The 24,590-nt window shown below is 41.6% G+C and overlaps 7 protein-coding genes across 13 annotated transcripts; 2 read left to right on the top strand and 5 right to left on the bottom strand.

Moving 5' to 3' along the window:
- The first annotated feature begins 273 nt into the window (after nucleotides 1–273).
- On the top strand, nucleotides 274–12,507 carry CG3961 (uncharacterized protein). 4 transcript variants are annotated; one of them, NM_140810.4, is made up of 9 exons: nucleotides 274–411; nucleotides 476–567; nucleotides 3,011–3,204; nucleotides 3,542–3,696; nucleotides 9,506–9,679; nucleotides 9,778–10,955; nucleotides 11,018–11,246; nucleotides 11,297–11,470; nucleotides 11,533–12,507. In NM_140810.4, the coding sequence occupies exons 3-9, from the start codon at nucleotides 3,138–3,140 to the stop codon at nucleotides 11,668–11,670; spliced, it is 2,115 nt and encodes a 704-aa protein (NP_649067.2). In that variant the 5' UTR covers nucleotides 274–411; nucleotides 476–567; nucleotides 3,011–3,137; the 3' UTR covers nucleotides 11,671–12,507. The 4 variants fall into 4 exon arrangements, with proteins under 4 accessions (NP_649067.2, NP_730369.1, NP_001262024.1 ...); NM_168781.3 differs by having other exon boundaries at nucleotides 274–567; NM_001275095.1 differs by lacking the exons at nucleotides 274–411; nucleotides 476–567; nucleotides 3,011–3,204; nucleotides 3,542–3,696 and adding exons at nucleotides 5,912–5,955; nucleotides 8,227–8,438; nucleotides 8,579–8,614.
- A 4-nt stretch (nucleotides 12,508–12,511) lies between these two features.
- On the bottom strand, nucleotides 12,512–18,010 carry Uggt (UDP-glucose-glycoprotein glucosyltransferase). The gene is made up of 2 exons (NM_079427.3): nucleotides 17,579–18,010; nucleotides 12,512–17,395 (listed from the first exon to the last, which is right to left on the bottom strand). Exons 1-2 carry the CDS (start codon nucleotides 17,805–17,807, stop codon nucleotides 12,978–12,980), a joined length of 4,647 nt encoding a protein of 1,548 aa, NP_524151.2. The 5' UTR covers nucleotides 17,808–18,010; the 3' UTR covers nucleotides 12,512–12,977.
- Nucleotides 18,011–18,203: 193 nt separating this feature from the next.
- Nucleotides 18,204–20,712, top strand: Rad9 (the record flags this gene model as incomplete). Of its 2 annotated transcripts, NM_140809.3 has the most annotated exons (6): nucleotides 18,204–18,306; nucleotides 18,363–18,589; nucleotides 18,644–18,795; nucleotides 18,904–19,759; nucleotides 19,977–20,109; nucleotides 20,405–20,712. In NM_140809.3, the coding sequence occupies exons 1-5, from the start codon at nucleotides 18,273–18,275 to the stop codon at nucleotides 20,076–20,078; spliced, it is 1,371 nt and encodes a 456-aa protein (NP_649066.1). In that variant the 5' UTR covers nucleotides 18,204–18,272. The 2 variants fall into 2 exon arrangements, with proteins under 2 accessions (NP_649066.1, NP_001097639.2); NM_001104169.3 differs by lacking the exons at nucleotides 19,977–20,109; nucleotides 20,405–20,712 and having other exon boundaries at nucleotides 18,904–19,861.
- Nucleotides 19,860–20,533, bottom strand: Blos3 (Biogenesis of lysosome-related organelles complex 1, subunit 3). Its single transcript, NM_001104170.3, has 3 exons — nucleotides 20,387–20,533; nucleotides 20,197–20,329; nucleotides 19,860–20,143 (listed from the first exon to the last, which is right to left on the bottom strand). The coding sequence occupies exons 1-3, from the start codon at nucleotides 20,447–20,449 to the stop codon at nucleotides 19,905–19,907; spliced, it is 435 nt and encodes a 144-aa protein (NP_001097640.1). The 5' UTR covers nucleotides 20,450–20,533; the 3' UTR covers nucleotides 19,860–19,904.
- Nucleotides 20,700–21,527, bottom strand: Grx1 (Glutaredoxin 1). 2 transcript variants are annotated; one of them, NM_001259898.2, is made up of 4 exons: nucleotides 21,427–21,527; nucleotides 21,111–21,330; nucleotides 20,946–21,050; nucleotides 20,700–20,880 (listed from the first exon to the last, which is right to left on the bottom strand). In NM_001259898.2, the coding sequence occupies exons 2-4, from the start codon at nucleotides 21,252–21,254 to the stop codon at nucleotides 20,785–20,787; spliced, it is 345 nt and encodes a 114-aa protein (NP_001246827.1). In that variant the 5' UTR covers nucleotides 21,255–21,330; nucleotides 21,427–21,527; the 3' UTR covers nucleotides 20,700–20,784. The 2 variants fall into 2 exon arrangements, with proteins under 2 accessions (NP_001246827.1, NP_649065.1); NM_140808.3 differs by lacking the exon at nucleotides 21,427–21,527 and having other exon boundaries at nucleotides 21,111–21,419.
- Nucleotides 21,528–21,537: 10 nt separating this feature from the next.
- On the bottom strand, nucleotides 21,538–22,986 carry Dysb (Dysbindin). Of its 2 annotated transcripts, none has more exons than NM_140807.4 (2): nucleotides 22,112–22,986; nucleotides 21,538–22,053 (listed from the first exon to the last, which is right to left on the bottom strand). In NM_140807.4, the coding sequence occupies exons 1-2, from the start codon at nucleotides 22,875–22,877 to the stop codon at nucleotides 21,953–21,955; spliced, it is 867 nt and encodes a 288-aa protein (NP_649064.1). In that variant the 5' UTR covers nucleotides 22,878–22,986; the 3' UTR covers nucleotides 21,538–21,952. The 2 variants fall into 2 exon arrangements, with proteins under 2 accessions (NP_649064.1, NP_001262023.1); NM_001275094.1 differs by having other exon boundaries at nucleotides 21,812–22,053.
- A 339-nt stretch (nucleotides 22,987–23,325) lies between these two features.
- Nucleotides 23,326–24,532, bottom strand: CG14074 (uncharacterized protein). The gene is made up of 2 exons (NM_001259897.2): nucleotides 24,496–24,532; nucleotides 23,326–24,437 (listed from the first exon to the last, which is right to left on the bottom strand). Exon 2 carries the CDS (start codon nucleotides 24,416–24,418, stop codon nucleotides 23,408–23,410), a length of 1,011 nt encoding a protein of 336 aa, NP_001246826.1. The 5' UTR covers nucleotides 24,419–24,437; nucleotides 24,496–24,532; the 3' UTR covers nucleotides 23,326–23,407.
- Nucleotides 24,533–24,590: the final 58 nt, after the last annotated feature.

Below are 24,590 nucleotides of genomic sequence, written 5' to 3'. Positions count from 1 at the left end.
TAAATCATATCAATAATATTGATAAACCAGTTAAGGCTTTGGCTTAAATTAAGACTTTAACTGTTATTTTGCGAAAAATACTTGTAACTTATTTGCTCGGTGTATGCACTGGCTCTCTGTAGTTAGCGGTGTTCGGTTCTCCGTGTGGCTTCATTCATGCGATTGCGACTGGTGTTGTTGTGCTCGCTGTTGTTGGAACAGTTGCACGCATGCTCAGAACACGGACTCAAACGCAAACTGACTTTGTTTCCGAGATTCTCGGTTGGCAGTACTCAGTTCTGTTGCGAACGTCGGACCGTTTAGCAGTAATTTTTCCGGCATTCGCTTTTTCGGTATTCCATGCTCGGTTCTAGGGCTTTTTCTCTCTGTTTTCGCCCCGCGCCTACATAAACGCCCCCCCAAAGCGACCCGGTAAAAAATACGATAGGCGGAATCAGCGAGTGCCGAAACGTAAAATTTTCATTGATTTTCCCAGGCTAATTTAGCTGTATAAATAGTCGGCCCGTGCCCAAATCTATAAATAAGCCCGACAAATGTGTTTCATCTTCAAGTAGTCCAGAATCGTAGGTAAGAAATTTTGGAAAAATGGACGAAAATCGCATGGGCCGCCTTGACCTCAGTAGGCTCCATTTTGTTTCTCGCTCTTTGCTTTTTCCTTTCCTTGCCCTCTTTTTGTTCCTCCTCACGTTTGGCCAAACCTGATTTGACCCGGCTATCAAGAAAACAGTCTATAAAATCAATAGCCTAAAAACAGTTTTTTATATTGCATAATATTCCGTTCTTTTATGGGAAAAGGAATGTCTGGAGATTTCGTTTAATCAGAAGATCATACATATATAGTATCTTACTAAAAGATATCTTATGTAAAGAAATTAAATTACTTGTATTAAAGCAGACTTATGAGGGCCTTAACTTCAAGATATATGACCCGTAACAAAGTACCAGAAATGCAAAATAATTGAAATGCATTGATACGTAAACAATATGAGAGCTACACAATCTACGTATGTATCTTCAAAGAAACAATTAGGTGAAATAATCAATCGATGGGAAAAAATCAATTCCATCATAGAGCCACAAATCAATGTTTTTTCTAGATAGGCATACAGAAAAGTTTTTTAGGCCTCTAATAAATATGGCTTAGTTATACTTTGCTATAGGGTATAGCTACTCTTCGGATACAAAATAAATACACATATATTTCGCACTTGTTTTTGGATCGCCCGTCTGCATTGTCCAGAGACGAATAATCTGCTTAGGAAGGGGGCTTCGACCAGATGTCTGGGTGCAAAGTTTCACCAGCAGACTGATAAAGGTTCTCCCTGTTCTTGCCGTTTCTGCTGCCCCAAGCATTCTTATCAGCAGACCAAGAGCTTGGGATGCGCTCCACCAGCCGCCTGTTTATGTGGGTGAAGTGGGTCGGCCTACTCGGTGGTCATGTGGCGTTTGCCTCCGTGCCTCAAGTGCATTCTTTAAATCCCAGAAGTGACCAACTAAAGAGGATTAAATATTAAACACAAGGGTTCCTCCTTTTGTTTAAGCCTCGAAATGGAAATGTATGTATGTGACTTTCTTTGGAGCAGATGAAAGCATTTTGAACTTCTTCAGATTCGATTATAGGTATACAGGAATATATGGGGAAGCTATTAATGAAGATATATTTGGTTTTTATATTGCAGTCAGAAATACTTTAATACATGCTAACATAATAAGTAAACCACTGTTTGACTAATCGATTTAATAAGTCGTAAGAAAAACATAATAAAGTGTTTGTGTTTCTTCCGGGAAAATGTTTATGAAACTAAAGTTTATCGTGCCAGCTTGTCATTGTATTACCATTTATTATGATAATTTTATTCACTACACATTACAAGTAGTCTGGGAATTTTCTCCTCTACAAAACATTTTTTATTATTGGCACAAGCATTTGAAAACCTGTTAAGGCAGCTAGTATTGTTGGGAATTCCATCCCAACTTGTAATGTTTATCAATATTTTAGCCTTTATAGATGGGAAATACTCAAATAAATTATTCAATCTTGAGAAACCAGTTATTGTAGAATGCAGTTTATGGCAGGTGCTTATGCTTAAGGTCAAGTAAAATTAGAAATAAATATATTTATCAGATAAATAGTGGAAAATGATTTTATATGATTATTTCTGGTTTACAAAACTTTTTAAACCTGACTTTCTTGCCAACTAATGGAATGTAATTCTACTATTTCAATTGATTGCAATTGTAGTACGTAGAGTGTATAAATAAATAAAATAGGTGTTAAATACACATACTTAAATACAAAAGGGATAAAGCTTTATAACAGAAAAAAGCATTTAGAAAGTTCAAAAATCTGTAGAGCATTGGAGAGTCTTAATTGCCGGATCTGGTCTCTTAAAGTTTGTTGCTCGTATTCCAGTTGCATTTTTACTCCTATTTTTTTTTTTAGAACTGATAATACAAATGCCGAACACAGCAGATAAAGCAATAATCGCACAACTGATGGGCAAGTGCAGCTTTGTCTATAAAAAATTGCTGTACATATGCTTACTTCATAATTTCTAAGGGGCAAAAGTTTAAGACTTAGACATTGATCAGCGGACTTTCAAATATGTTTTTTTATTTGGATTTTATATCTGGTAAGCACAATCTACCCCTAATGTATAAAACCGCTGTAAGTCCAATTAAAATAATCATCCCAAATTGAACGCATTTTAATTGCTGTCACTTGACTTGTCAGGGGCCCAGTGGCAATTACCGATCTATAAAATGATACATAGGTTGATGTGTGCATATGGATAACCCTCTAATTAGGCGGAAAATGAATGGCATTTATATGCTGCGGTTTTGGCCTCTGGTTCAGCTTGATTGCATTTGCTGGGCACGGGGATTGAGAATTCTCAATGGCTCATTAGGCCCCTTTTTCAGTGCAGTGTTTCCCAAACAACCCATTATTATAAAATCAATTTAGAAAAATATTTCACTGATGTGGGCTCTTCTATTGATTTTTTCGCAGGCTATCTTCTGTAGGCAATCATTAAGCTAAACACGTAACATTCACTCAGGTTGAAAAGAAAAACAACTATTAACTACTACTGTAATACCACAAAAAAAAAAAACAATAATATATTAAGGAAAAAACGATGACGCCAGAGAAATCGGTTATGGCCTACGTCAATCATTTGATTGTCAGCAATTTTTCATATTTCTGTAAGTATTTGTATAAAAGTTTTATAAAATCTTAATACCACGTATGAGTTTCAAATATATTTAAGCTTAAATGATACTACTATCAAACAATTTAAATCCTTAATTGCTTAAGTACTTAACTTGTAATAATAAGTATTTTTGACATATAACTAAACGTGCGAATTTATTAGAAAATGTTAAACATATTTTTTTTAACCTCCTAAAAATTAGTTTTCTTAGTAATAATTGTTTTATTGTTTTGTAATAATTAATTGTGACCAAAAAAAGTCAAAATTCCCAAAAAATAGTAATCTTAAGATCAATGCATTAATCCACTTTATTTGAATCACCTCAACAGGGGACGAGATCGATGGGTATCTGTACTACCTGGGAGGCACTTTGGGAACATTAACCCTAGGAAGCCTGGCAGCTAGTGTGGCATACTACTTTGCAACGAGGCCCGTTCCGGAACGACCGTTAGTGCCTCTGGAGAACCAATCGCCATTGCTAGAGGTATGCTGATTTCGCAATTGATCGACTTTGATCTCATCAATTACATCATTCAATATTCAATTGCGAACTGTTTGTCTTGAGTTTTCTCTGAGGCTCGGTTGTGTTTGAGGTAGAACAGGAGAATCCCCCGAGGCATGTGGGCCAAAAAGAGCTTGGCTGCTTTGATGTGCACACGTCCACGATCACGAGTCGGTTTCCCAAAAACGGACTCTGCTTCGTTGTTGTCGTCACATGATTTTCACACATTTTCACCATTTCGATTTTCATTTCGCCTTTGTTCTTCGACTTTTAGCCGTGACGTCTGTGCCACAGTGGTGCGAAAATGATTAAAAATAGCTGCCACCACCTCATGCTCTAATGTATGAATTTCTTTTGCCAAGACTGCAACATTCTCGCTGATAAATTATCGAATGACAGCGGCACGACAATAATAAATCTTGTCATGGCTCAATTGGCATTTTCCCCTAATTAGTATCCTGGTTCTCTCAATTTCGATCTATGCAGATATTTTCCGCGCCGATTGTACCCCACACACACGATTGTCAGAGGAATTTCCTTCAACTGAACTAGCCGACATTTTCCCCGCTCGAATTGTTGTAACGGACCTTTCCTTTTGTGTTGATGTCATGTAAATAAACAATTATTGACACAATAGCATATTTCGCGCAATATTCGACATTGCCAAAATCGCAGCCCCAGTTTTCGTGGGTTGAAGGCTGAAGGCACTGTGAAACGCGATAATCGTTGATTAAACAAATGATTTATTGAATGCTAAGTGAATACATTTTTGTTCCTAGCGTTGTAAAAACGGAAAAGTTGAATGAAATTGTAGAAATTTCATCTTCTTCCATTATTAATACTAAGGTATTTCTAACTTGTCTTTTTTTAAGTAAGTGATACATTTCGAAACCATACAGCACTTCCACTTAAGTGTTGATTATTTTTCTCATAACCTGTTTTCACATTCATATCCGGCGAATAAATCTATTTAAAAGCAGTCGAAAGATATAAATTTTCAAACAGCAAGTTAGTTGTATTACAGGAATTAGCTTTGAAATAGTTTTAAAATCGAAAGAAAAATTTGAAAAATATTGAAGTTTTTTTTTTATTCCATGTTAAATGCCATCGAAAGTCCCCGCCCAATTACAAACAAACAATGAAAGACAACGGAATAATAAGGAAATGTCAGACTTTTGACAAGACAGGGCCAACCTGTCTACATGTGAGCAGATACATTTGCTTGTGCGGTTGTAAAACAAGTATTTTGTATAATTATGCATTTCGGAATTTCACTCACTTAGTGTGCTTGTTTAGTCTGCTATGGCGTACAGATTAGAATGCACCAACATTTGGCACACTCTTTCTTCTTCACAGAGTGTTTTCCAATATACATAAGTGTGTATGAGCACTGAAATTGCTAATGTGCGCAAATTGAGGTGCAAATGAAACGATAAATATGTGGCTATGAGCTAATGTTGAGTGGATTTAGACTGAAAGGTGCATAAATTAAACAACATTCATTGAATATTGAGTAATTGAGAGCATGTAAGCAATCGGTTATAAATTTAAAACAATTAGCAACGAGTCTAATTGGTATGGGAAGTGTGTGGCAAACATATCTGAAATATTATTTATTTTTAAAAATAAAATAGAATATTTTGTTTTTATTTAATGACCAATGAAACTTTGCATAGTATAAAGCATTCCATGATGGGATGCCCAAAAGTAAACAAATGCTTTCTATTTTTACCAGTCGCAAAAGTGGGCGTGGTCCTCTCGTATAGACCATAAATCATTTTGGTTATTAAAGAGTTGAAAATTGCTGTCACTACCATAAGGAAACACCTCTATTGCTTACTTACTACACACATTCACATAAATATGTGAATACTGCTCGTTTGGTAAAGGGAAAATCGAGACAGGTGGACAACTTGATCGAGCCAACAAAAAATTAGAACAAATCTATTTGGCAAAGAGTAAAAAGAAAAACCATTTAATATCAAAACAAGAACATATAAACGAATAAAATTTCTGGCCGAACGCTGCATTCTACTTGATCCCCCCGAAATTACCCCCAAAAACCCACAAAATCTTTCGCTCGATTTTTCTCAATCTCTCTCCCAAATGAAAAGCAGATTCCTCGGGCCGGCCAAAATCATTTTTAGCCACGGCCAATATTTTACTTCTGCCACTCAGTTCGAAATTTAACATCGTGTCGCGCAGATCGTGGCGGGCTCAAGTCGCAAGAATATATTTCAAGTTAGAAAAATCCCAAAAAAAATTTGAAAAAGAAAAAAACGAAATAACAAGCAACAACAACATAATGTACATGTCGCAGATATATGTATATCTATGAAACAAACGTATTTTTTTATAAATAATAGCTCGTGTATACTAAACAAAACGAAATAAAGAGCGAAAAAACGCACGACAATTTGCAACAAATTGACAAAAATACAAGCGTTTAATCTCATTACGTAAAGCGCAAGAACCCCCAAAAAAAAATGTTCAAAAAAGTGGACGGAAATTAACGAAGAAAAATGAAATGATTTTCCAAAGGAAATCGATTTGCCAAAGTGTCAAAGTGCCGTCGTGTTGCCACGTGAACTCAGCCACTCAAGTTCAAGTTCACGCAGTTTCTATACTTGAAACATCTAAGAAAAACTCAGCCCCCAGATTGGTTATATAGCTAATTTTAACACGATTTTGATTCATATTTAGATTGATGAATGTTGTTGGCTTAATTGGTGGGGTTTTTCAGTTGTAAACGGTTGATCTTAACAATACACACAGATTGCCCATATCATTTTATAGCTGTTTATATTTAAGAGATACATTTTATATTTTTCAAGAATTTTTGAGCCATGTGCACTTTTGAACGTGAATGCATTTGTACAAATATGTCGAAAGTATCAACAAATTCAAAGAGATTTACAGAAATAGCCACTAATTGAAAAATAAATCAAATTTTACAATTTTATATTTTTTTCCCCTTACATTTTAACTTTGGCTCTATATAACACGACTGCAATCTATCTTAATCAATCAAAATGCCAGGAAGTAAAACCACCGCACATATATCTTTAAATATATTCTTTTGTATTACAACCAATGCATTCAAAAGATTCCCTGTGGTTTGTTATTTAAGATAATTTCTAAAATATAATGGTTAGTAAGGAATAAGTTAGAACAATGAATTTTGTGAGCACTTGAAGTTGGTACTAGAAAATACATAAATTCAGAACGCTTTAAAAAATATGCCAGCCACCTGGAAACCGAAAAAAAAGCTTTTCCCAAACGACCTTGAAATTCTCGCATATTTTTCCTGGCTTTCGTTTATTTTTTTTATTTTTAAAAATATGCTGCCAAACTATTGATACCTTGCAGATTCAATTGAAATTCTTTTTGGTCCCGGCTGTTTCATTCATTTATTTTCATTTCTTTTCTTTGGCTCTCGATTTTTGTTGGGCCAATAGTTTATGTCCGATTTTATGACCACCACAATTACCATAACTCAAAGATGAATTGCTCATTGAGGAAAATGTTTGCTCTCTGCCAATTGGCTCAAAACATCCCAATGAGGCCCGAAACGCGTTCCCCATGACTCAGTACTCGATCGTCTTTAGAAAATTGAAATTTTCCTCTATTTCTTAGCATTTTGCATAAAGTGTTAATTGTATTCGAGTGTGTGTGTGAAAGCATAGTTTGGTTTTTTTCTTTTATTTAATGCCGCCACACACATTTGGCGGGTCCCATAGATAACAACAGAGTGGAACGTTTTTACCCACAAACGAACTATTTATAAAAATAATTTGGGGCAGGCCAAGCAAAATCCGCAGACGACGCCTTGTCGATAATGTGTTGGCCACTCTCTCTTTTTGTCTTGGCCATTTTACACCGTTCTCTTGCCTTTTTTTTTTGCTATCCCCTTTTTTTGGGGCCGCCCTGCAGCTGCCAATATTGAAAAATTATAAACAAAATGACTGGGCCGCACTTGCCAAAAATATGCAAACGGACAGCCAGGCGTCATAATTATGCTATGGCTTTTGACTTTTGGTTCTGCTTTTAATTTTTGTTCTAATTGGTGTAATTCAGATATTATGTGAGGTTTTAAAATGAATTTAAGTAGATGCTAAGTGGATTAATAAAATAAGGAATGATACTATACGATCAATATAAGATTAAATACCAAAAATTATTAGTAGAAGAAGTGAACCAAAAATTTTGAATAGTAAAAAAAATACATAGAATGGAGCAACTATCGATATAAAATAAACAATAATATCTGTTTAATATCTGAACAACATTTTCCGCACACCCTTCAATTACAAATCTATTTTAAGCGCGCGCTAATTAGCGTTTAAACGATCTCGATGCGGTTATGAAATGTGCCTTATGGGAAAATCTATAATTGAAATGTACATTGGACCGTTTAAACGCGAGGCGTACTTGGCAATTAAACGCCAGATATTGAATGCAAATTGGTCAATGAATTGGAAATGTGCTTAAATTCGCGTTTGTGTTTTACAGTCGCTTGGAAAATGTGCGTGTAAAATGTCAGATGCAATCTGAACGATCAATAAATAGAGCCATAAGTGAAGAAAGTGTCCAAAAGTCAGCAAACATTGAGTAAACCTAAGAAGTGATAATACAGAAAAAAAAAGAAAACCATGTCCTGTTGCGGCCAAATCACCAGTATACGAGTGCCCATCGAGCTAAGCAATCAGAGCGATGTGCTCAAGGTAAACCCCTTTATGAGGACCTAAACAAATAGAATGAAATGACAAAACTGCCTGACCAGGATTAACTAAGCAATCACTAATATATACTTTATTTTGCTTCTTTTATTTTTGTTTACCGTCTCTTACATTTCGTGGGCTAGATCATATACGATCATCGTCAAGATATCCACCATAGGGTATGCCCCATGAAACTAAGCCCCTCGTAGTATGCACTAGCTAACTAACAATTTCCCCTAGACTTGCGTCAATAATGAAAATGAAATCCATAAACAAAATCAATTTGCAAAGCACTTTAATCTGTGGAAAACAATTAGTTTTGAAAATACATTCGCATTTTGCTCATTAAAAGCGGGCAGCAAAAATAAACAAACTAACTCTTTGGATCCGCGGACCAGTACCCCCCACAAAAATATTCCCCCATCGCAGAGTATTTTGATATTCGTTCTCGTACATCAACACTTTTGGCCATTGCGGTTGTTGTTTCTTTCGCAGCTGTTTACCATAAAGGAAGTGGCTCGATGTGCTTTACTTTCGAGCGGACTAATGAAATCCCGCCGAGTGATGGGTTTATGTCTCTGGCCACAAAATAAATGATAAATCATAGCCTTTTGGCTGCGTACATAAACTAGAATGGTTATTGATTTTATTCTAACAATTGGCTAAAGTAACCGAAAATAAACACACTCAATGGATGGACGGACTATAATAGCTCTAGATTTAGGGGAAACAGATTTCCGATCGTATGAGATCAATTAAAACTTGAACTTACGACAATATCCCATTGTACCTAAATCTTTTATATGGCTTCCCATTTCCGTTAATGGCAATTAAATGACGAAGAAATATTTATTTATTTTTTTTTTTTAGCTCAAGACAAGCAACTCACTAACGTTGAACATATGTACATATGTATTTGCATCTGTCTAACCCAACAAAAATACTATCTGTACCCCACCGAACTCTTGATTGTATATATTCTTTTCTACCTCAATATCTGAACGTATCTCACTCATTGCATGTCCTCCGACTTCTCTGTTTCTTTTGGGGTCACTTCACTTGCATTGCAGGGTCCAGAACAAATACACGTCTCCAAGTTCTACAAGGAGTCGAAGAACGGCAAGTTCGTGTCCTACATCACAGAGAATGTCCGCACCCTGTACCAGACGTTCCGCGAGGGCGCCTACGCCTCCAACAATGGACCATGTCTTGGCTGGCGCGAGACCCTGACCTCCCCCTACCAGGTAAAAGTCCCAAAAGTCATAATTGGAAATTGATATAGTTCTAGTTATATGTAATATGCATTTACATATTTAATTTACTCCAATCCTTGTCAACTTAGTGGATCAACTACGACGAGGCCCTGCTGCGTGCCAAGAACTTTGGAGCCGGAATGCTGGCGCTAGGAGCCAGGCCAAAGCAGTTGATTGGGATCTACTCGCAGAACCGCCCGGAATGGATCCTGTACGAGCAGGGCTGCTACTCCTTCTCCTTGGTGGTGGTGCCGCTGTACGACACCCTGGGCCCCGATGCCTGCGCCTTCATCATACGCCAGACGGATATGCAGGTGGTGATTGTGGAGGACGATGGCAAGGCGGCCATGCTGTTGGAGAAGGCGCCGCGCAGTCTGAAGATCATAGTGGCTATCAAGCCCATCCGGCAGACGACCCTGGAGCGGGCACGCAGCCGAGGCATACAGATATTCTCATTTATCGATGTGGAGAAACTAGGTGCCAAAGGCAACCATCCGGAGGTGCCGCCGACGGCGGAGGATCTTTGCACGGTGTGCTACACGTCCGGGACGACGGGCAATCCGAAGGGCGTGATGCTCACCCACGGCAACGTGGTGGCCGGCGTCTGTTCTGTGATCCTGCAGATGGGCGACCATCGCATCCGGGCGGGCGATGTGATGGTGTCATTCCTGCCCCTGGCCCACATGTTCGAGCGTTGCTGCGAGAATGGAATGTACTATGTGGGCGGCTGTGTGGGCTTCTATTCCGGCGACATCAAGGAATTAACCAATGACCTCAAGATGCTGAAACCAACCGTAATGCCGGCAGTGCCTCGTCTTTTGAACCGCGTCTACGACAAGATTCAGAATGATATCTCAGCGTCTGGACTGAAGAGGGGTCTCTTCAATATGGCTATGCGAGCGAAGGAGAAGGAGATCGCCAGGGGTGTCCTGCGGAGGAACGGCTGCTGGGACAAGTTGGTCTTCAAGAAGGTGCATCAGGCCTTTGGCGGAAATCTTCGTTTAATGGTCGTGGGCTCCGCCCCATTGGCCGGAAATGTCCTGACCTTCATGCGCTGTGCTCTGGGCTGCCTGGTTCTCGAGGGATATGGCCAAACGGAGTGCACGGGGGCCATTACCCTTACCGTTCAGGGAGATCATGTGCCCAACCATGTGGGACCACCCGTGTCCTGCAATGCTGTGAAACTGGTGGATGTGCCGGAGATGGAGTACTTTGCCAATCAAAATACTGGCGAGGTGTGTGTGCGCGGATCGAATGTGTTCCATGGGTAGGTAAAGCTAATATGAATATTCCACTTTTGTTTAATCCATTGAATTGTTGTGTGAATAGTTACTATAAGGATCCCGAAAAGACGGCGGAGGCCATCGATTCGGAGGGCTGGCATCATACGGGCGATGTGGGCATGTGGCTGCCAAATGGAACACTACGGATCATCGATCGCCGCAAGCACATCTTCAAGCTTAGCCAGGGCGAGTACATAGTGCCCGAGAAGATCGAGAATATCTACACGCTCAGTCAATACGTAAATCAAGTTTATGTCTATGGAGAGAGCTTAAAGGTAAGACCGAAATTGTATTATATATGTACATATTTACCAAATTCTTTCAGAGCTGCATTATCGCTGTTGTTGTACCTGATACCGATGTACTGAAGCAATGGGCCACGGAGAACAATGTACGCGGCACACTCTCCGTCCTGTGCAATAATAAGAATGTCAAGGAACTGATCATGAACGACATGCTCAACTGGGGCAAGCAGAGTGGACTCAAGTCATTCGAACAGGTGAGCTTTTGAATCAGCATACCTATAGGTTTCGAGATAATATCCGGGATATTTAATTTTAGGTTAAAGATATCTATCTGCATCCGGATCCCTTCTCGGTGCAAAACGGACTGCTGACGCCCACATTCAAAGCCAAGAGACCGCAGCTTAAGAGCTATTTTAAGCCCCAGCTGGAGGATATGTATAAACACCTGGATTAAAGCAATGCCTATATGCATACATAGACATCAACAACGAATCGAACTCAAGAAACTGGGAAGCATTCATTCAAATATGCCTATACCATTTTAAACTGATGATAACAAAGACTACAGATACAGATACGAAAGCGAACTGTCTAATTTTGTAGTATCGTCAATTCTTAGCACGTAAGAGGAGCGCAAGATACACCAGATACAGATACAATACACATAAAATATACACAACTTCAAACTGACAAGGAGAATCCTTTTGGCAGCCGCATTTTTTTATATAATTTAACCGAGAAGCGAACCTTAATTAATATATTAACTATATATTTCCCTTTAAACACTTATGAGCTAGTTCAAAAGTGGATAGAAAACAATTGCGTAGTCTGAACCAAAACATATATAATAACATATTGAGCAAATTGAATAAAAAGAAAGCTTTAATTAACTATTGTATACTACACTCAGCGCTAGATGGAAACTAAAGTGAAGAATCAAATTTTTAACTATATATTAGATACGCTAAAACTAAATTAATGGGAATGAAATGTTCATCGCAAATGCTGAGGAATTACTTTTAACTTACAAATGAACGCCAATCGAGAAGCAGATCAAACCTAATAATAAATATGGAAAAGATCAACGTCTTTGGACTGCACTGTCTGCCTTACTAAATACCAAATGAAAATTTATTAATAAATTGCTAAAATAATGAACTATTTCATATTAAGAGCTAAACAATAAAGTAAAGCAGCATTGTATTAAATTTATTAAATAGATTCTTTATGTAGATACGAAAGCAAGTTAACTCAAAATAATATGAAATAAAACCAACAAAAATACAAATTGAAATACTGAGATTTTTGAAAACTTTATTTGAATTTGGCGTTGCCACCTAACGCACATACGCAGTCACCAAAGCTTTTCGAGGGGGTAAAGTGGCCTGACCATCCCAAATAAATGGTTAATAAAATACGCTGAATTAATTACTATTTACTCCAACTTTTAATACATTTGACAATCTTCAACTTAAAGGCGCGTATTTAGTATGATGACATTTAATTTCGGCTTAACTTAATTAGTAGCTCTTGGAATGCAAGACAAGAAAATCGTTCGAAATCGAGTTACAAAACACAATTCAGACTTTAGTGAGCTGTTTTCTTTTTGAGTTGGGTTTACGTTATCAATCGCATTATGTTCTAATTAAAATGTACAAATGTGTTTAGTCGTTATTTCGGAGATGGCTCTTAGCTAAGTAATCAAGTGTTTATCCATCGATATTTAAATTCACTAAACATGTTGATTTAACTACGCGTTCATCACAGCTCGCCGTGCTTGGGCTCATGAGAAGGCGTCACAGTGGTGACCTCCACCGAATCGTCAACCGAATCATCAACTGCCGAGTCCCTGCTATGCGAATTCTCATGATCCTCGATGCGAGACATCAGGGTCTTCAGCTCGGCATCGTAGTCCTTCCATTCGGGCACAATCCTCTGGGCGGCCGTGAGTTTGGCCTCCTTGGTCTGCGGGTTGTTGCACAAATCAATCACTTTAGCAGTCTTGAAGTTGCTGTCGCTGCACCACGTTTGGCACCATAGCCAGTCGTCGGGCAGGGATTTGATGGCGACCTGGTGGATCATGTTGTTGGGCAAGTCCTGATCCAAATTGGATAAGCTGTTCGGATCCTGGCTAAGTGCCTGGTATTGGCCTCTTAGCCTATCTCCTGCCGCAATCTTGCGGAATCTCTTCAAGTCCACCACGTACAAGGCGGAAATGTGGTAACGCCTGCCCATCAGATGGCTTCGCCAGTATCCCTGCTTCCAGAATCGGAAGCCCTCCATCTCTTTGCGGGAATCGCAGAATGGCGTGTAGGCATAGGGTGCTCCTCCGAGGTCCATGTCATACAACTCCTTTATATCCGTTCTTACGATGGCATCGGCATCCACGAAAATGATTTTCCTCACATTCAGCGGGAAGAGCACGTCCAGGAAAAGGATCTTGTAGCCCCAAATGGTCCTCTGTTTTTCCGTTTGCTGATGCAGCCAGCGGGGCCATTTGTACTGGACCAATTCGTACTGGAAGTTGTACTCACTGGCCATGTGAGGAAGGAAATCCGTAAATTGCGGCGAAAGATAGTTCTTCAAGAACCAGAACTTCACAGGTGATTTTGTGTGCTTTAGCAGCGAAACCATCATGATCCTTAGAAGACGTTCGTACAAGTGTCCCGATGCCACAGAGAAAATGTTGATGGTTTCCGTATCCTCATCAGTGGCTGCTTGGTTGGCACTGCCGCCGCCAAAACTGCTGGCGATGCTGTTCCACATGCCTGATTGCGCTGCCTGTTCGTTGTCATCTGACAGGAGTTCCGCCTGCTGCATGCCTGGCTTCTTAGACACCCTTAATTTGACAACATGGGATCGCAAGGAGGTTATAAGAACCTGAACTTCAGAAGAGCCAGCCGAATGATGGGTATTTGTTCCTTCAATGTGGCTGATTGCATAAATATCCGCCGATTTGCCTTCACGCAAGCGTAGGGACCAAGCTCCTGGATTGGCTTTAAGTTGGAAATAACCCAAATTCGCCATCACAATAGTATCTACCAAGGTAGGTTGACTCTGGGTACCCAACACCAACTGAAGTCCTCTGGGCGGAGCGCCGCTAGCAGCATCAAAGCAGTGACCCTCCAACAGCAGATACTCCAGATCGAATTCGCTGTGCACAGGTCCACCAATATCGGTCAACTTAATGTTGTCCAGATCGTAAACTGCTCTCACAGCTTCGACCAACCAGTTCTCGGGAACCTGCAGCTGCTGGGTCAGCAGAGGATTGGCTGGCAATCCACTGAATTTGGCCAAAGGACCATCAGATCGGCCTCCATTCGCCTCGAATTGGACCTCCGGTTCCACAACGTATCTGTAGAAGTTCTTCACGGGCATATCGCTGTGCTGGGGGACGGGAATCAGGTATAAGTTCAATTGGCAGTTCAGCACTTGACGAAGCAAAATAAGTATTGGCGTTAGTTTTTGAGCTGCTCGGGAGGCGGGATCCAAAACGGCGGCAACATCAAAATGGGGAAGATTCTCCTGTTTGGGCGGTAGTTTTACAACCGAGTGATCGGTTTTTAAGTCCGTTGGTAGCTTAAAGCGAGTTTTGGTTTGCCTGGGAAGCAGGCTGGCATACAACTTAAGCAATGTATCGCTGTTGAATTCCTCATTGACATCTTGAGCAGATTCCTTCAGGACCTGACGCACCTTATCGCTATACTGTAGAGAACTGAACCTGGCTAGCAAAGCGAAATCGGCGCTATCAAAGCTTTCATCCGACGAAAGGGGCCCATAAAGCCGCCCATTACCGATGACCAAACGCTGGGATTTATTTAGACCCAACACTCGCTGGGAATAAACTCTCAACATCTTCAGGTGCAGCTCTGTAGATCCCAGGATATCCTCGAGCTGAGTGGGTATCTCAATTTTCTCCTTTGGTTTCTTTAGCCACTTGAGAACCTGCTCCGTGGCTTGAGTTGGTGGAAGACTCTGCATGGCAGCCCAAACCAATCGATTAAGATTCCTCCGGCTTGAGGCGGAAGAGCTTTCAGTGTTTGGAATGAATGCGACTCGCACACTCTCTCCACTTTGGACATAGTCCAGGGCATGGGTGAGCAGATCTCGACCCTGGTCAGTTTCCAAATCAGCAAACACCCAAATCGTTAGGAACTGTAGGGATGCTCGGCCAATAAGCTCCGTAGACTTCTTGCCACCAAAGTATTTAAGATTATCCATTAGCGTAGCGGTCATATCCCGGTTAGACAGACGATTTAAAACTCCAACATTGCCAAGATTTTTGTAGGCCACGCCGTTAATATCAAGATATTTCACATCCTCCTGGCTTAGGATTCGCTGATTCAATCTGGGCATCACGTGAGGTTGATTCATCAGATAATCAATGGCTACATCGTTGTCTGTCAGTTCACCTTTGTACACAGCCTTTTGGAGATTGCTGGTGTGGGTCATAATCTCGGTGAAAATAGCCTCCTCGAAGTCGCTATCGGCGGTCACAACGTTGCTGGGCATTGGAACACCATTCAACAAGGCCTGAGGTTGTCCCTTGTCTCCGAATCCCAGCCGCTGAATGAACTCTGCTGCGAGCTCCCTGCCATAGTCGTACGTGGAATCTTCCTCCAGGAACTCCTCCGCTTTGGCAAAGCTTAATGATGTAAATTCCTTCGTTAGTTGCTTGACTATGTCTTTTTTCGTGACCACTTTGGTCTCACCAACTGCTGCGTAGATGTCGGTGAGGAAACTTAAAGCAGCTCGGGCATCCTTTTTCTGACTCACATAGTTATAGGCGCACGTGATGGCTACGTAATCTGCAAGATTATCCTCGTTGGCGTCCCTCGCATCGAAAACCAAACCCAAGCGAATGGGAGCTTGATGGATGACAAACGACTCTGACAGTTTAATAACACTTCTAGCTGTGGGCTGCAGCGCGTCTACCACTAGGACCAAATTGAACACATTCTTTCGGATATTCCTTAACATGCCAGGAAAGGTTGGACGCAAAAGATCCATCACCGATGAGGGCCACCTGCGGTACTGCACATCGTTTTCAATATCGTTGACCCACTGTACTGCAGTGTCACGGATGTCGATGGCGAATTCTTTTTTGCTGGAGGCCGTCAGATCCAAGGCGAGCAAGGAGCTGGCAAGGCTTCCCCTCACATTATTACTGTGCAGACTCTCGAGAACACGCATCTCCGAGCGCAGCGTCTCAATCAGGGAATACAGATCCATTGTGTCAGCATCGAAGAAGAGTCCATTGATGAAAAGGGCACCATCTGGAGGCGCTACATTCAAGCTTCTTCCAAATGCTTCCGTATTATGCTTTACCTCCGCCCTTAAGCCATCCGTAACCTTGTGGGCCAGCAGGGTTCTGGCCAACATGGGGAAATTATGGGCAGTATATTGAAGAATTTGTAGGGTTTCATCACCCTGTATTTCTGCAATAGCAGCGGCCGCCTGGAGACCCAAATCCTGGAACTCCCATGCTTTCAATTGGGCGATCTCATCGTTTCCCTGAAGAAGCCTCTGACGCAGTTGATCCAGCGCTCTCTTAAGTGTAGGATGCTTCTGCTTCAGCACCTTGAAATCAAAGCCCTGGACGTCCGATTCATTAGCCAAATCCTCATCAGAAGTGGAACCAGCTTCGGGCTTTGGAGCATCATCCTGACTCTTGTATTCCGTTGACTTCAGATGGAGTTCCACTCCATAGCCCGAAAGTCGTACCGGTCGCTTGTCCTTCTTGGCCAATTGATGACGCAAGATGTAACGAATCCGGCCAGCATTGGCTTCCTTTTCCAATAGTTTGTGATAGGTGCGGAATTGAGAGCTTCCCAAATCGCCGTATAGTACCACAGTGCGGGTATTGTTCTCACTGCCAGGGAAAATGTGATCAAAGCTGTAGGTGACAACAGAAGCATCCAAGCTATCCTTGGCGAGCGGCACTTCCAGCTTCTTCTGCAGCTCGTTAAAGCTGCAGGCCAGTTCGGAACCCACCTGGGCAAAAGTAAAGCTCTGACAAGAGCCACTGCTCCTCAGTTCCTCGGCCAACTGGAAGTGGGTCTGGATCCGGGGCGTCAAGCTATGCATGGATACCACCAGCCTAAGCAGGGGCAATTGGGGAGAACTCACATGGCTCTTGACCAGCTCCAAGGCGGCATTGTACTGTTGCGACTCGGTATCTGAAAAGCGAAAACGTAATCAGAAAAATAAATTACCCTTTGGGAAAAGATCACATTATAGGGCTTTGGGAATAGGTGATTTTATATTCCGAACCATTACTTGATTTTATATGGATTCGATTCACATTGAGGAGAATATAAAAGCTCTTTAATGCGGGTTCTCCATGACTTATAAACACAAACCATATTCGTTGAGAACCGTGTCCAACTTGGTCACCCCCGAAACGTAATCCCAGAAGAGGCCCGCCTGCTCATCGGCCAGATACTCGGCGATTTCCAGATATAGGGGCGTCTGCGTCCATTTCGCGTTGATTAGCGTGGTGATGGGATAGCTCTGACTGGATTCCCCAGAAGTTGGCGTATATAGTGCTATGAGCACCACAGACACACACAAAGCCACGGCACGTAACATGGTTTCCACTTGTTTTAACGTAGATTAAACCACGCACATTACGTATACTAAGCGTAGAGAGGAACTTAAGGCTTTCCTTCTCCAAATATTTTACTTTTCACCAGTTTTCGGCTGGTTTTAGCCCAGTTTTTCTTAATTTGATTTAGAACTGATGTGGCGTTCGTTGATGAACCGGCATGCCGCAGTGTGACCAGACTACATTGGAACTACATCGGGTTGAAGAACTTATTTAAATTTATTTATTTTACGGACAATTGTCAATATGGAAATATTTTGCTTTAAATTATAAAAGAAATTATTGAAATATAAAAATAGTACATACTTACTTCAAAATGCATAAATGGGTAACTAAATTCCTTTGTTGGTATTTTTCATACCTGTTGTGCGACTACTATCACTCTAATTTGTTTGTTTACAAATTTCAGCGCGAATTTCGCGACCAAAAACATAGTGCAAATATTGCCAATGAAATACACTTTAGAGGGCAGCAATGCAAGAGGTACCACATAATAAACAGCAAAATATATTGATAACTAAAAGAATTCATTTTTTAAGTCATCGCCAAAGCCGTACAATCGCTGTCCAAGGTGGGCAAGGAGATGTTCATCGAGATCGACCAGCAATCCTTGCAGATGCGGGCCATAAATGCCACCCAATCCGCAGTGGGCAGCATATCGTTCAAAAGATCCATGTTCGAAGTGTATGACATGCCGCCGCACTCAGATTTCTACTGCAAGATCTCCATGAAGGGATGTTTGGCCGTGTTCCGCAACATGAATGAGGTAAGTTCGAAAGTCTGCTCACTGGGATTAGTTGTTAAGAATATTATGTTCCAGGTGGAGTACTGTGAACTCAACTTGCTGGACAACCAGACCAACCTGCAGGTGAATCTCCGCTGTAAGCTGGAGACCACAAAGGAGGCCACCATTTCCATCATAGACGACCAAAACATTAACACAAACATTAACACCGATCAGATGCCGAATATGTGAGTTTTGGTTTGTGTTAAGGATAACTATTAAGTTTATCTCCTTACCTTATTTCTCTTAAAACAACTATGCCCATATAAATCCGAATTTACTACTCAACATTTCAGAATCCGTGGCGATCACAAGCTGTTGACGGATATATCCAATAACTTTAACTCCTCAGAGGAGGAACTTACTTTGGAGGCAAACTCGGGCAGTGTGGTGGCCAAAAACTACATAGAAGGAGCCCGAGTTAATGATAAGTTCATGCGCACGCAGCTGAAACTTAAGCCCAGTGAATTTGAGCAGTACCAGGTAACGAAGGAGACGGTCATTACATTCTGCATTAAGGAATTCCGAGCATTTCTCCTCTTCGCCGAGTGCTTAAATGCTTCGCTGACCCTGGAGTTCGACGAAGCGGGCATGCCTTTCCTGCTCAAAATTAAGAAGCATGGCGAGATTGAATGCTTGCTGATCATGTCCACGCTATCCCCCGATGATATAAGCTTCTCGGAAGATTATTGTCAAAAGGATCTGACAGTGCAGGATGAGGATGTACGAGCGGCGGCCGCAAAGCGAAAGAGCAGCGTTTCGAAGCCGAATGTGACCAACAAACGCAAAGGCAGCTCTTCGGAACCGGCTGCAGTGCAGCCAAAACGGCGAGTTGAGGAGACCCAATTAGAATCGAGCCTAGATAATCCACTGTTTCAGTTCCGGGACTCGGAGGCGCCATCTGTTCAGCACCCTCGCATCCTAGCCGAGGTGGACACTGTGGTTCTGATTGAAGATGAGGCGGAACAAGAGGCTCTCATGCTGGCAGCCGCGGATGCCGCTTTGGAGGCCAGCATGGCACCTGCTCCAGAGCCGCCGAACAGCACGGAGGTTTGCTTTATCAACACAGACGACTCTCAACAACCTAAACCTGCGAAAAGCTCCTCCGACGAGGACGAAACTATACCCCAGTCACCTGAGCGCCCTAACAAGGTGCGAACCATCTTCTCACGTTGCTTTCAGAGGACCTACGTGCCGCGGGAGCCCTCACCCAACACTCAGGTCTATGCGCCCAATTCCGATACAGAGGATTAGCCTAGATTTGATCGTTTATCAGCAAATACACTATACGTCTAAGTCAGGTTGCCTTCTGGATGCTTATGTGCGGGAGGAAGTTGCTGGTAATAACATCAGCCACCCTGTTTTGCAGGTCCTGGGCGTTCTTCTGGGCCTGCTGCAGGGATGTGTGAGCCGACTGAAGACTATGTTGCGACTTGATGAGCATTTGATCAGTGGTTACGAGCTGCTTTGATGCACTCAACACAAAGCTGCGAGTGAAAGCGGTAAGGGATCTCCAAATGGCAATGTTGTTTTCGACTGGAAAAGGGCATTAAGTTGAAATGTTTGAAGGCACAGAATTGGTGACATACTTAGTTTCCGCTGAAGCAGATTATTCCGGTAAATGGAAGCCGTGCTGTTGACCTGGTTGCTGCTTCGGCCTTGCTCGTAAATGTCTTCATCATCCTCTTCGGAGGCTTCGCCCGAAATTTCAGCAGCAAAAATCTGTCACAAAATGGTTTTATTATTGGACTGTTATTTATAAATGATATCCTCAACAACCTTATTCTTCTCCTGCAGCTCCTCGTCGGATTCAGAAGCTTCACCGCTCACCAAATCAGCCATCATTCAGTTTATTAAATACTATTGTAAACAATTTTTTATTTACTGCAGTTACGGCGCTGCCAGATCAGTTAAAACTGCAAACTGTTGCTCACATGGGCGCAGTTGAAGGGGATATTCTTATGTTTGTGATATCTATGCTAACAGATCCGTAGAACTACAATCATAAAAATTATTAACGGATAATGAATGGTATTAGTAACACTTTGCCCATTACTCAGAAGACGATGTAATCTCAATAAGCGCAAAACATAAATTTTAAAAGCATTTATTAAGGACTTTGAAGATTAACAAACTTTTTACATAAAACGGAGTTCTGAACAGAGTAAGAACACTATTTATTGGAAATATTTTTGCAGAGCTCCTGTCTCGAACATTCGTTTGATGTCAGTGCCACCGCCAATGAATTTGCCATCGATAAAGACGCGGGGAACCTACACAGTACACAGGTTACAAATGATAATTAATCTTTATAATGTAAAATATTTAGTGCACCCACCGTTCTGGCACCGGTAATCTCGCCCAGAACTGCCTGAATTTCGTTGCCATCGGGATTTCCATCGAGTTCTATTATGGTGGCGTCCACATTGAGCTTTTTGAAGGGCTGGAACGCAAAGATGTTTATCACTGTTTGGGACTTTTCAAGGTCTCGCAACTTTCTCACCTCTTTGGCCATCGTGCAGTAGGGACAGTAGGTCTTGCTGAATATCACCACTTTGTTGCTGGCAATGGTGTTTTCAACGAATTTCGCCTGCTTGGTGGACATGTCGACTATTGGGGATCTCAAAGCGGATCCAACTGCACCCATAAGCTCGAAATCCAGGAGGGGGTACGGAAACTTGGGGGGCAATGCGGGGAGCAATGAAAGCTGCGACAAGTGTAAGCTGCGGAGAATTATCTCTAATTTAATCAGTTTTTTAATCATTGATTAGCAATCAGCTGTTGTTGCTCTCGCCAGAGCTGCCACGTTGTGAAATTACCATCTCGTAATCATAAACATGTTTAATATTTAATTTAATTTCCATATAATCATGCTAAGTTTAAGGAATCTATTATTGTGTGTCTATTAAGAAAAGAGAAAATCGACTGTTATAAAAACAATGTTTATTCAGCGCTGTCAAAACATGCAGTGACGGTGCCACATCAACAAATTTCATATACACTAGGGGGATTCCTGAAAATTCACTTTTACTTTGACTTCATTATTTGAAACTTATATTAAATTTGCCTATATTTTGTCCGAGATAGTAAAGCAATTTTGAAATTACTTTAACAAATTATGTTAAAATGCCTTGTATGTTAAAATAATTTGGCATTGATAATTAATCTTTGTATGTCCAATTCCCTTTAATGTAATAGTTTAACGTTCAAATGCAGTAAGAAAATGTTGTGAAAAAATTAAGTTATTTTTCAGAAGTCCCCGTTAAAATATTTTAACAATTACACTGCTTATTGCACTTAAAGGCACAAATTGTAGTCTTTTGCGAGATGAGCAAACAATGTGAGTTAGCCATTTAGAAATTGTTCCAGAGCATCCTTTGTCTCCACTTCGTTGGCTTCAAGGACGACTTCCTCCAGAGCCAACTTGTTGCTGGTGGTTTGAATTTCTAAAAAAAAAGGGGCGTTAACTTAGTGCATCATATTTGTTTATGTTATCAGACTAACTTGTCAGCTGGCCGCGCTGTTTGTACTCCTCCATATCCTCCCGGAAGGCGTCGTCGAAGACAGCCTGTCGTTCCCTCTGCAGCTTCAGGAGGGTCTGCTCCTGATCCTTGATTTTGGATTGGTGTTTCTGGGCTATTTGCTGGCGATACTGCTCCAGTTCGTTCAGTTTCTTTTGCTTGTGCCGGGAGAGCTGAAACTGCTGCTCAAGGATGAACTCTTGGAGCTCACACTCCTCGCGCAGATCCTCCAGCTTCTCGAGCTCAATCTCCAACTGCTTACCCATTTCCTCCAGGGAATTAAGAACCTGTGAGCTGTTTTGCAGTTGGGCTATCAACGTGGGAATTCCCGCCAGACTACTGTTCAGCTCACTCATGATCCTGTGCTGATGGCTGGCCTGGTCTTGGATGCCGGAGATTTGGTTAGCAATCTGCGCAGCCTTCTCCGCGTTCTTTTCGTTGGCGCCATGAATCTGCTGCCAATCATCCTCGTATTTGGCAAGCAAACTGCAACCAGCTGCCACATTTAGGTGACTGGGCACTCCATCGGTTAGCTGGAAGGGAGCACTAAGGGAGAGGCTACTGCTCCTGCTGGACGACAGACTTTCGTTAAGGCCCAGTGGCGAAATGGGGGTCGTAATCCCACTGGCTTGGCTACTCCCCGAGTTTCCGGAACTGACACGCTGGCGATATTGCTGTTGCAGATTCTCCGAGATCACCAGGCCCTCCTGGATCGCACTGCTAAGCTTCTTTTTCAGGTTCCCGAACATCTTGCGACAACGGATCTCTATTTATTTAACTTAGCGATTTCTAATTGTCTTCGCGCTGGCGTTTTCCATCGAAAATTGAGTGGTAAATAAAGAATCAGCTGTTCGGGCAGGTGCTGAGAGAAAATCGGTCATAGAGAGAGAGAGAGAGCAACAGTTTGTTGCCGTACACGAGAGGCATATCAACTATGGCAAGAGCTCTGGCACGTGGTTTTTATTACTTACTAAAACTAATAAGTATTATTAACATTTCAAATTTTGCATTTTTATTTTATAATTTAAATAAAAAAATGAACCCAAAGTTGATATTATAAACAGACACAACAGGGTATCATTCGGTGGTATATTTAGTATATTACTATTAAACATAACTTAAAAAAAAACCAACCAAATATGAATCTATCTATGGCAGAGCTTATATCTGTAATAATAATATAAAAACAATATTCTTAGTTTGGTTCAACTTCAGTTTGTTTCCTTTAAAATTTCATTCTGATCTTACATAACGATTCTCTAACTAAAGTTTAGCCTAATTAATCCTCGGTCAGGTCCACTGTAGTGACAGCTGTGCTATCGTCCACTTGTTGATTTGTGCTATCCGATTGAGACGGATATTCAGGTTCAGACGCAGGTTCAGTTTCACATGCCTTTTTTTTGGGCTCTTCATGGTACTCAATTATCTCAATATCACTATTATCACCAGATTCTAGGGTTATACAGCTGCGTACGCTGTTCTTTGCTTCTGAATCTGAGTCCGAGCTTGATTTATTGCCGCTGGACTCGGAGCTCGAGCTTACTTTAATGGTGAGAACATTTGGCTCTTCGTCGCTGGATGAAATGGACAGGGCCTCGGGCTTCTCGGATTTGTCCACCTCTTCGTCGGACATAAGTTCCCGGAATATATCGCTTATAGGAGAGGAGGAGTGTTCCTTAGACTCGCTGGCTTTCTTTTGGCTGCTCGGGTTTAGTAATTGACCATAGGCCATGGCCACTGCAAGAGCCATTTGCTTGGAGTGGTTTAGGAACACATCTGAAGGCGGGGGTATACGTAACGACTCGCTGGGTGCGGATTCCCAATCGCAACCGCTGCTGCTCTGGCTGCTTCTTCGTCTTCTGTGTGATTTTTTGTGTTTTTTAACCTTCTTTTTGCGCTTTTTTCGCCGATGTGAACTGCTGCGACTTCGACTGCGGCTTGAACTTCTGCTGCTCCTAGTTCTTCTTCGGCTGCGATGCTTCTTGGCCTTTTTGTGGCGGCTCCTGCTGCGCCTTCTGCTGGAACTTCTGCTTCTATCAACACTTTGAGTTCTGGGTGCATCGCGGCTGTAAAAGTAGTTGGACTTCCTCCTTTCGTGCACATCATCCAGATCCTGCAGCTTCTGTCGGCAATTTGCCTGTGTGCGCTCCTTTTCTCTATCATTATGCCGAATCGCGGTGTTTATGGTGCGGCCTAAGAAGCGTTTGTTTAGTTTGCCCAGAGGATTCACTTTGCGTTCGCTTTGTTTCGAGGTGCTGACACTGGCATTTGCACCTTCGATCTCGCGCATTAGCTCGGCAATCGCCTGACTAACGTGAGAGCATCAAATTAATTAAAAATATATCGGATTGTAATATAAATATTTACTTTGTTAGGTCTGCGTCCATTTCCATTTTTTGTGTTTGTTTATGGCATTTAATTGAATACCAATTGCTGCGAAACAAAAAATACCGCGGACGGTA

This window comes from Drosophila melanogaster, chromosome 3L (genome assembly GCF_000001215.4).
Source record: "Drosophila melanogaster chromosome 3L".
Classification (NCBI taxonomy): domain Eukaryota; kingdom Metazoa; phylum Arthropoda; class Insecta; order Diptera; family Drosophilidae; genus Drosophila; species Drosophila melanogaster.
Note: the sequence above shows the minus strand (reverse complement) of the source record. Positions and strands in the feature narration are given on the sequence as shown.

What these genes read in the sequence shown, in the direction of transcription:
- Uggt (NM_079427.3), bottom strand. Translation starts at nt 17,807, where the DNA reads ATGTTACGTGCCGTGGCTTTGTGTGTGTCTGTGGTGCTCATAGCACTA. An exon ending in CACGGTTCTCAACGAATATG is followed by an intron (nt 17,396 to 17,578) that starts GTTTGTGTTTAT and finishes TTCGCTTTTCAG; the next exon opens with ATACCGAGTCGCAACAGTAC.
- Grx1 (NM_001259898.2), bottom strand. Translation starts at nt 21,254, where the DNA reads ATGGGTGCAGTTGGATCCGCTTTGAGATCCCCAATAGTCGACATGTCC. An exon ending in ACTGCACGATGGCCAAAGAG is followed by an intron (nt 21,051 to 21,110) that starts GTGAGAAAGTTG and finishes TTTGCGTTCCAG; the next exon opens with CCCTTCAAAAAGCTCAATGT. An exon ending in AGATTACCGGTGCCAGAACG is followed by an intron (nt 20,881 to 20,945) that starts GTGGGTGCACTA and finishes TGTACTGTGTAG; the next exon opens with GTTCCCCGCGTCTTTATCGA.
- Dysb (NM_140807.4), bottom strand. Translation starts at nt 22,877, where the DNA reads ATGTTCGGGAACCTGAAAAAGAAGCTTAGCAGTGCGATCCAGGAGGGC. An exon ending in ACAGCGCGGCCAGCTGACAA is followed by an intron (nt 22,054 to 22,111) that starts GTTAGTCTGATA and finishes CTTTTTTTTTAG; the next exon opens with AAATTCAAACCACCAGCAAC.
- Blos3 (NM_001104170.3), bottom strand. Translation starts at nt 20,449, where the DNA reads ATGGCTGATTTGGTGAGCGGTGAAGCTTCTGAATCCGACGAGGAGCTG. An exon ending in AGCTGCAGGAGAAGAATAAG is followed by an intron (nt 20,330 to 20,386) that starts GTTGTTGAGGAT and finishes ATTTTGTGACAG; the next exon opens with ATTTTTGCTGCTGAAATTTC. An exon ending in TCTGCTTCAGCGGAAACTAA is followed by an intron (nt 20,144 to 20,196) that starts GTATGTCACCAA and finishes GCCCTTTTCCAG; the next exon opens with TCGAAAACAACATTGCCATT.
- CG14074 (NM_001259897.2), bottom strand. Translation starts at nt 24,418, where the DNA reads ATGCGCGAGATCGAAGGTGCAAATGCCAGTGTCAGCACCTCGAAACAA.
- CG3961 (NM_140810.4), top strand. Translation starts at nt 3,138, where the DNA reads ATGACGCCAGAGAAATCGGTTATGGCCTACGTCAATCATTTGATTGTC. An exon ending in GGATCGAATGTGTTCCATGG is followed by an intron (nt 10,956 to 11,017) that starts GTAGGTAAAGCT and finishes TTGTGTGAATAG; the next exon opens with TTACTATAAGGATCCCGAAA. An exon ending in GACTCAAGTCATTCGAACAG is followed by an intron (nt 11,471 to 11,532) that starts GTGAGCTTTTGA and finishes ATTTAATTTTAG; the next exon opens with GTTAAAGATATCTATCTGCA.